This window comes from Diospyros lotus, chromosome 2 (genome assembly GCF_014633365.1).
Source record: "Diospyros lotus cultivar Yz01 chromosome 2, ASM1463336v1, whole genome shotgun sequence".
NCBI lineage: Eukaryota > Viridiplantae > Streptophyta > Magnoliopsida > Ericales > Ebenaceae > Diospyros > Diospyros lotus.
In genome coordinates this window covers 6,631,189-6,641,715 of record NC_068339.1, presented here as the reverse complement: position 1 = coordinate 6,641,715, position 10,527 = coordinate 6,631,189, and the positions used below count along the sequence as shown (strand labels likewise).

Below are 10,527 nucleotides of genomic sequence, written 5' to 3'. Positions count from 1 at the left end.
AAAGTACATCGTCACAATCTCACAATCTTATTTGACGGTAGATTGAGTCAAGGATTCCATATTAAACGTGATGCTGATACATTTTGTCGTTACACGAAAATGGTTCAATATTGACTTTGGGAATAACATAAAATTTGATAAACGCAACCATTGTTAAATAAGCACCTTTCCGAAGAGATAGATACGATGACATGGTCGACCATGTGAGCGCGGCAAGCATTATATATATATATATATATATCTAAAAATATGGGCTATAAAATGGGGACGAAAGTAAACCACAGTTTCATCCCTAGCTAACCATTGAAGGAAAAACCAAAAGAAACAAAGCCATGTTGCTGCAGCTCTTGTCTTCTTACTTTCTCCCCTTCTCCCTCTTGTTGCTCTTCCTCTTCCTCTGCTACTCCTCCTTCGTCAATGAAAAAGCCTCAAAAAACCAGCCACCGTCACCGCCAAGGCTCCCCATCATCGGGAATCTTCACCAGATCGGCTACTACCGCTATCGCTCGCTCCAGAGCCTATCCCGAAAGTACGGCCCGCTGATGCTTCTTCGCTTCGGCAGCGTGCCTGTGCTCGTGGTCTCCTCGGCCGAGGCCGCTCGCGAGGTCATGAAAACCCAGGATCTGAGCTTCGCAAGCAGACCCAAACTAAGCATTCACCGGAAGCTTCTCTATGACACCAAGGACGTGCTCTTTGCTCCCTATGGAGAGTACTGGAGACAAGTGAGGAGCATTTGTGTGGTCCATCTTCTGAGCAAAAAGCGGGTCGAATCCTTCCAGTACGTGAGGGAGGAAGAAACGGCTGTCCTGATCCAGAAGATCAGAAAGTCGTGTTCTTCTTCCTCTTCGGTGGTGAACTTGACGGAACTGTTCATGTCGCTGACGAATAATGTAGTGTGTAGGATCGCGTTGGGGAGCAAGTACAGTGGGGAGGAAGGGGGAGGGAAGATCAACGAGCTGCTGGCGAGGATTGTGGAGCTGATGGGAATGAATCATGTGGGCGATTCCATTCCATGGCTTGGTTGGATCAATTGGGTGAATGGTTTGGATGCTAGAGTGGACAAAGTTGCTAAAGAGATGGATAAGTTTCTTGAGGGAGTGGTGCAAGAACGAATTGAGCGGAACAAGAGAGAGAATCATGATTGCGGCGAAGAGGGTCAGGATTTTCTGGATATTCTGCTTGAAATTCAGAGAGACAACATAGCTGGTGCTCCTGTTCATCGAGATACAGTGAAAGCTCTCATCTTGGTAATTAATGATTGCTAACTACTACTTGTTATTGGAGTCCTAGTTGAGTAGTTTTCCACGATTACAATTTAAAATATGTTTGTTGAATATTCTTTAGGAAAGAGTCCTCCAATTATATTGCAATAATTAGATCTTTGCATATCCATGCCAGCCCAAAAAAGCTTTAGTTTTTTTTAAAAAAAATGAAAAGTTTTAGAAAAATTATTTATTTTTTAAATAGAAGATGGAGCTTTACATATCCAAGTTATAGGAAGTCTCTTTGCAAACTAGAAATGGAAATGTTGGATACAAAGACATGTGCCGATCCTTAAAAGGCCTTACATGCTTCTGATGGAACTCAAGATTGCCAAAAGAAAATTTCTGCCGCAACAACATTGAGCCTCTTCACCATGCCATCTACATATTTCACAAGTTTATAGCATTAATTGGACTGAATGACTGTCTTATGATACATAATATTGTGGGTGCATGTGCTATATTAATTTATCTTATGTATTTGGTTTTCATATTGGAGGACATGTTCGGTGCGGGAATCGATACAACCTTCTCAGCTCTAGAGTGGACAATGGCAGAGATCGTGAAACACCCAGACGTGATGAAGAAACTGCAAAACGAGGCTAGGGAAGTCGCCAAAGCCAAGCCGGACATAACCGAGAGCGACCTAGACAAATTACATTACTTGAAAGCAGTAATCAAAGAGAGCCTCCGGATTCACTGCCCTGTCCCCTTGCTGGCTCCCCGAGAATCCATCCAAGACGCCAACGTGATGGGCTACCACATTAAAGCTGGCACACAAGTCATTATCAATGCTTGGGCCATTGCGAGAGACCCATCGTACTGGGAAGACCCTGAGGAGTTTCGACCCGAGCGATTTATGAACCCTAATTCATTGGATTTCAGAGGGCAGAACTTCGAGTATATCCCTTTTGGTTCTGGAAGAAGAGGCTGCGCTGGTATTTCATTCGCCATGCACATTAACGAGCTTGTGTTGGCTAAGCTTGTGAATGAGTTTGATTTCTCGCTGCCGGGTGGTGCTGGCGGGGAGAGCATGGACATGAGCGAAGCCATTGGCATCACCATCAAGAAGAAAATCCCACTGGTTGTTGTGGCGACTCCGCGTTTCTTCTAAAGAAAATGTCTAGAAACCCAAAATATTGTTTTGGGCTAAAAGACATAAATTTCTTGTATGCAGGGGGGTCTCACACAAATACACAAATTAGATAACTTCGACATTTAAAATAATTTTCTAAAAGATAATCAATTATCCTTAAAGAATTCTAATTTAAAAGAATTTTGAAATATTAAAATAAACAACCATTCATAGAAAATTTCATCCCCATAAAAGACAAGACACGCGAATGTTTGGGGGTCGCTTGCATCGACAGACATAGGACTCACCCCGAACACACGCGAATGTTAAATACCATTGAGATGTTTGGGGGTCACTTGCGTCGACGGACAAAGAACTCACCCAAAATACATGCAAATGTTGAAGATCGTTGAGATATTTGGGGGTCACTTGCATTGAAAGACAAATGACTCACCCCAAACACACGTGAATGTTGAAGATTGTTGGGATGTTTGGGGGTCACTTGAGTTTACGGACGAAGAACTCGCCCCGAACACACACAGATGTTGAAGATCGTTGAGATATCTAAGGATTACTTGCGTTGATAGACAAACGACTCGCATTGAACACATGTGGATGTTGAAGACCGTTGAGATGTTTGAGGGTTACTTGCGTCGACGGACGAATGACTTGCCTAGAACACATGCGGATATTAAAGACCGTTGAGATGTTAGGGGGTCGAAAGCGTCAATGGATAAAAGACTCAACCTCAAACACTCACTGATGTTAAAGTCCGTTAAGATCTATGGGGGTCATGACAACCGTTAAGAAGTCTGGAGGTCAGTAGATGAATAACATTCGCCTTAAATACATGCAGTGAAAAAGACTGTTAAGATGTTTGAGGGTTAATAGATGAACAAGACTCATCTCGAACACACATGGTGACTGTTAAGATGTTTGGGGGTCGCTTGCTTTAATGGACGAAGGACTTGCCCTGAACACACGCTAATATTGAAGACCGTTAACACTACAAAAACTCAGAGTTTTAGCGACGAAAAATTCCGTCGCTAAAACATTAAAATTCATCGCTAAACTTTTTAGCGATGGATTTGGCGACGGGGGAAGACCTGTTGCTAAAGTTGGCATCGCTAAAATTTAGCGACAGAGGAGTTTAACGACGGTTTCAATGACGGGCACATGATCAGCGACGGGCACCATGCTCGTCGTTGATCAGCAACGGGTTCAGCGACGGGTCTTACCCGTCGCTAATAGACCTTTTAAAAATAAAAAAAAAAATTATAAAATAAAAAAAAATTAAATTATTTAAAACGTAAATTCAAATTATTAATAATTTATATAAATAAAATTAATGATAATTAACAATTTATTTTATTTAATTATTATAAATTAAAAATATAATATTTTAAAAAAAATCAAAATTCATATTAAGTCAAACTAAATTCATATCAAAATTCATAACAAAACTGAATTTGTAAGCAAACTGATTAATTCATAAATATTCAGTTACAATCATCATCATTTTGTTCCTCATCATCAAAAAACTGATTACTCGGTCCTGGTTAAATCGACGGTCCAGGTTGCTGATAAGATGAGCCAGGTTGTTGTAACGCCATCATTTGTCTATTCATCTGCTCTTGCCACGCTATCATCTGTTGCTGTGTAACGGCCCGCCTCCCGGAGCCCCTACCGCGGATAGAGGATCCGTGAGAGGGTCATTATAAAAATGATATCGAACAATGACGCACCTATAACACACACATAACCCTTTTTGAAATCATAATTTTTCTTTATTATAACATCTCATCATAATCTTTACAACCATTCATCACTTGGGCCCCACTTGGGCTTACATAACATACGACAAACTCTGAAAACATAAACATTAACCTTATTAAGACACGATGACACCCAGGATCTAGGTTTGGGAGAGCTCTGCACTTGCTACCATGACTTGACGGTCTGGACCCAAATCCCGATGAACGTACCTGGAATGATGTTAAAAACAACGTGAGTCGCGAGACTCAGCAAGCTCTAGAAAAGAAAGACTGAGGGCTTAGGATAGGACTCTTCCCATGACACCCCATGCAACTCATGCCAATGCAACCACATCATGCCATGATCCACATGTACCTTACTTCTACATGCATAACATAAAGTTAACTGCACATAAGGAACCAGGGGCCCACATAAGTCAAACATTGGCACCCGGGTCCCACATACAAACCTGTTGTAGCCTAACATAGGCTACCATATCATCATTCTCTTAGACCAGCCTTTTCCTGACATGGTCGGCTTTTCCTGACATTCAACTTTTGTCTTTTCCTGATACTTGTTACATACTTTTCCTGATTCCCATCATATTCTCATGTGTTCATCATGTCATACATCACATAATCATATACTTCCGCGATCTTGGTCTTCCCTCGGGCCAACCCCGAGCTAATATCTAAGCCGAGCCGAAGCTCACATGAGTCGGTACTCCCGACACCTGGCACGGTACTCCCGTCCAGAATAACAGTAACGTTAGAACCATGCGATGCAACACATAAGAAATGCAAGGGCTTCCGTAGCATAAACGTGATGACAAGGCCCCCATAAACCAAACATCAGGCCCTGCTACGCCCACACATAAGAATTCACACATGCGACATGCTCTAAATGCATATGCTCATCTAGGGTACCCAAATTGGCTCTTGGACCAACCGGGTCATGCAAATGCTCATACATCCCATCACACACAAAGCATGTCCCACGTGAATGCAACCCAGCCCCTTGTAGCACACACATCATGAAATGCACAAACCAAGGCGGGAATCTGGAGTACCAGCTCTTCTGGCCGTCTAGCACTTATCGTAACAACCGATGACTGGCGCCCATACATCCAGCCATCAACTGCCACGACCCACGATCAACAGCCAGTGGCTTTGTACCCATACCCTTAGACACACTTACTGACCCTATTAACTTTAGATTCTCTAAACTTAACATTACACAACATTTCTCCATAACTTTTCATGTACATAATCACATAGCATCATGACATCATTCTCATTCTTCCTCATTCATAGAAAACCATCTCAACATACATAATAGACTCTTTAACACATTTTCCTAATTCAGACCATAACCAATTTCTCTAAGAACTTAACCCCAATGGGTCCGGCATCATTCCCAAGGAAAGCGGAGCGATACGAAGCTCCGTGACGGTTGAAATAAAAGACGCCATGACATCCTTACTAAACTTATCCCATTAACAATAAACTTATTAATAAAATAAAAGTCATAAAATGGTTACTACGCGGATTATTATTATTTGTGCGTAGAACCGAGTCATGGTGAGGGAGGGTTTAGAGTAGAAGAAACCTCAAAGACTTTCAAGGGAAATAAATAACGCGAAGAGAGGGTTAGAAGCTTGCCTGTAGACAGCCGATCGTAGCTTCTCTCATACTCCCGCTGCGAAGTAAAACGTTTAACATAAAATAATAAGTTTACGACCTATTTTAATCAAATCTAACCGTATAAAATCTATGATTTAAGCGTATAATACTTATAATAATTTTACCCACTTACCTGGATACTTTAATCACCAATTAATCCACAAAATTCCTTAATTTTTCTCACTTTTCCTCCCATTTTTAGCCGCGGAGCGCCTGCTGCTCTTCTCGCTCAACTTCTCTCTTCCTCTTCATCTTTTCCTCTCTCTTTCTCGGCAACAAAAGTGGCTAAATTGGCCTTCAAGATGAACCCAATGCTTGCTGCCCAAGTTTATCCTATTTATATATCACCTAAGTGGCTTTTAAGCCACAAAATTATATGGCTATGGATGCGCCACGCACAGCACACACAAACACACACATATATATATATATATTAATTAATTAATTTAATTTAATTTGATTTGATTGTCTCTTTTTTATTATTATTATTATTATTATTATTTCCATTATTATTATTTTTGTCACTATATGTTATTTTATTTTATTATTTTCATTAATACTTTCAATTAATTTAATTAATCACCTTAATTTCCTATTTCTTTAAAATATCATAAATGAATACTTCTCAAAAATTTTTAAATATTCTAAAATATCCACAAACATCTAAATTAATTATTTTTAGTTGTCTCCAAATTTTTGGGATGCTACATGCTGCCACTGACGCAGCTGCACATTGTCATTTCTCACCTTTGTCACCTTCGCATTCATCCGAGACTTTGTGAATTGTAGCTGATTTTCCACCTGGAGGACCTTGGTATGAGCAGAATATAACTCATCGTTCAATTGGATGACCCTCATTTGTTCTAATTTCGTCGACAAACTATATGTATATCACAGATCAGCGACGGAATACCCGTCACAGATCAACGATGAGACCTCCCATCCCAAAATTATTTTTAAATAAAAAAATTAAAAAAATATATTAAAATTTTAATAAAATAAAAATAAAATAAAATTATTTTTTTGAAAATTTTTGACGGGCTCTTCCCGTCACTAAATTAATATTTAAATTAAAAATATATATATTAAAATTTAAATAAAAATTAAATTATTTTTCAAAAATCTGTGACGGGGTTACCCGTCACTGATTAGCGATGGAACTTCCGTCACTAAATTATTTTAAAATATATATATATTAAAATTAAATTATTTTTTCCAAAATTGTGATGAGAGTACTCGTCGCTGATCAGCGACGAGGTATTCCCGTCATTAAATTAATTTTGAAATTAAAAAATAAAAATATATATTAAAATTTGAATAAAATTAAATTAAAATTAAATTAAAATTAAATTATTTTATCAAAATTCTGTGACGGGCATTACCGATCACTGATCAGTGATGGAGTTCCCGTTTCTAAATTATTTCAAAAAAAATAAAAATGGATATTAAAATTTGAATAAAACTAAATTATTTTTTTTAAAATCTGTGACACTCATCGCTGATTAGCGACGAGTATTCTCATCACTAAATTAATTTTTAAATTAAAAAAATAAAAAAATATATTAAATTCAAATAAATTAAAATTAAAATATTTTTTCAAAACTCTATGACGAGCGTACCCGTTGCTGATCAACGACGAGCAATCCCATCACTAAATTAATTTTTAACTTAAAAAAATAAAAATATATATTAAAATTTGAATAAAATTAAATTAAAATTAAATTATTTTTTCTAAAATCTGTGACGGGCAGTACCCCTCGTTGATCAGCGACGGGTATTCCCGTCACTGAATTAATTTTTAAATTAAAAAAATAAAAATATATATTAAAATTCAAATAAAATTAAATTAAAATTAAAATATTTTTTCAAAATTCTCTAATGGGCAGTACAGGGCTCCCGTCACTAAATTATTTTTTAAATTAAATAAATAAAAATATATATTAAAATTTAAATAAAATTAAATTATTTTAAATCATTTAAGAATTTAAAAATTACAAAATAAATAATTAAAAAATAAAAATTTTATATTAAAATTAAATTAAATTAAAAAGAAAATAATAATAAAATTAAAATTAAATTATTTTAAATCATGTAAGAATGTAAAAATTAAAAAAATAATTTGCTTAATTAAATTAAATTAAATACAACTAAAATATAAATAAAATTATATAAATTAATTTTTTATAAAAATAAATCTTTTCATAAACATTACTATTTACGAATGTTCACAATTAAATTTTTTAATTTATATATTTTTATAATTTATATAATTATATTAAGAAATCTTTTAATTAAAAATACAAATTAAAATTTTAATTTTTATACAAAATTTGTTAATTAAAAATTTAATTATTTAATTGAATAGAAAAAAAATTGTAAGATAACAAATATGGACACAAAATTCAAATCCATAAATTCCATTACTACAATCATAAATAGTTCTCGATAGAATTAACAATCATCATCATCATTTTCTTCATCTTTACCCTCATTACCCTCATCATTACAAAACGGATTTCCACCTGGTGAGTTTCTCGATGGTCCAGGAGGTGTTGAGTTACTAAATACTCTAGACATCATTTGATTCATCTGATCCCTCCATGTCAACATATCCTGCATCTGTTGCCGTAGCTGTTCATTCTCAATATTCATTTGGGACATCGTCTGCCTCATTTGTTGATTATGCGGTACAGGAGAGGACAAAGGGTATGGATGTGATGTCATAAATGTGTACGGATAAGGGGTAAATTGTGGTGTAGGCTCAGGTGGGTGGGTTGTGAGTATAATAGGAGTATATCCCACCGGATATGACATCCCACATAAAGGCTGTGAAAACTGAGTCATGGGAATAAAAGTTTGTGGGTGCGTTGATTAGGGAGAGAAGGGAGAGCATGTGTTGAAACAGAAAGAGAAGAGTGCGAGGCAACAGTAGAAGGATTTGGAGAAGGTGTATCCCTATGGCATCGACGGCTACCGCTACCCTTACCTCTGCTTTTTTTAGGAGGTGAATGTACTGACATCTATTTCAAGAATTACATTGAAAATAAAAAATGATAAAAGTACAATATCACATATATTGAAAAATATAACAAATATTATATCATAAAATTCTTGTGTCAATTCACATGAAAAAATAAATCAATCATCTTCTTCTACATATTCATCTATTAATTCATTATCACTATCTATGTCACCAGACAATAACTCTTGTTCATCGTCTTCTAATATGAATTCTTCCTCAGTATCATCTTTTTGTCGTTGAACGACATTGGAGATATCTATTTCTTCAACTATTCCATCGAAATCTTGTAAAGTACCTGTTAGGTCATCAGTTAGATCTACTTGAGGCAATTTTGGTATCTCGTACTGTTGGAAAGGTTCTTCCATCTCGGCCTCAGGAGCAATTATTGTACCTCGTGCCTTTGTTTTAATAACAACTAGCCAATCATGTTTATCACGACAGGTGTCAAGATATGACGCGTAATACACTTGTTCAGTTTGTTGGGCAAATATGAATGGATCATATTTTTTATACCTTCTTGACGATCAAACCTCCATAATACCATACTTTTCATGAATCTTGGTTCCCCGAGGACTTGGATCGTACCATTCACATTTGAATAGAACTATCCTCTTAATTGATAGGCCTGCATATTCCAATTCAATAATATCTATAATTTTTCCATAATAATAGATCTCTGATGATCCAACTCCTGTACCAGACACGCAAACACCAAAATTTTTGATGGACCTACTATTACTCCACTCAACAGTATGAAATTTATATCCATTGACTAAATACATTGGCCAATGTCGCACATTTGGAGTTGGTCCCCATCCTATATTCTGAATTAATGGATCTGTAATAACTTCAGTACTCGAATTCACCTGAGAAAATATTTGAATTATATAATATATATAACTAAAATTCAATTTAAAAATAATCTAATATGAAGTAACATACATAATGATGGAACCACGTAGGAAAATGTTTCTCGATTTCTTTGTCAATTTCTTTGTCAGTGATATTTGAAGATAGTTGACGCAGAATGTTAGTATACATACTGAAAAATTCAAGTTATATATCAACCAAATAATACGAACCACATATGACCTTATAAATAAAATCATTTGTTTATCTAATTCTTACTCGATATAAGGTTCAACCTCTGGAGTATTCAGCAAGACATATAATTTGGCAGCTTCAAACTCTTTCACATCCATACACCTAGTTTTCATTGAACCAGCAGCACGGCTGGGAAAATTGAAGATGAAAATTTGTGGATATGAAGAATTTCCCCATCATCATTTCGAGGGACTCTCGTCTTTCTGGATTAAACGTTAGGTGCAAAATAATATGAACCAAACGTTGACGTCTCCTCAATTAAATAGGCTTCACATATAAATCCTTCTACACGAGCTTTATTGCGAACCTTTTTCTTTAAAGTATTGAAAACCTAAATTATTCAATAATCAACTCAATATCGGAACAATTTAGTCTTTTAAAATAAACATACAAAAATGTCATACATGATTACCTTTCGAAAGGATACATCCATCGATATTGTACTGGTCCCCCTACCTTTGCTTCGTAAACTAAGTGTATTGGCAGATGCTCCATTGACTTAAACCATCTCGAAGGAAATACATGCTCTAATTTGCACAAAATGATGGATATGTTTTGCTCCATAATATCTAGGTGTTCAATCCTCAACATTGTTGAGCAAATATCTTTAAAAAACTGACATAACTC

General features: G+C 36.0%; 1 protein-coding gene across 1 annotated transcript; it reads left to right on the top strand.

Moving 5' to 3' along the window:
• The first annotated feature begins 260 nt into the window (after positions 1 to 260).
• Positions 261 to 2,489, top strand: LOC127795890 (cytochrome P450 736A117-like). The gene is made up of 2 exons (XM_052327859.1): positions 261 to 1,247; positions 1,762 to 2,489. The coding sequence occupies exons 1-2, from the start codon at positions 333 to 335 to the stop codon at positions 2,374 to 2,376; spliced, it is 1,530 nt and encodes a 509-aa protein (XP_052183819.1). The 5' UTR covers positions 261 to 332; the 3' UTR covers positions 2,377 to 2,489.
• The last annotated feature ends 8,038 nt before the right edge of the window (positions 2,490 to 10,527 follow it).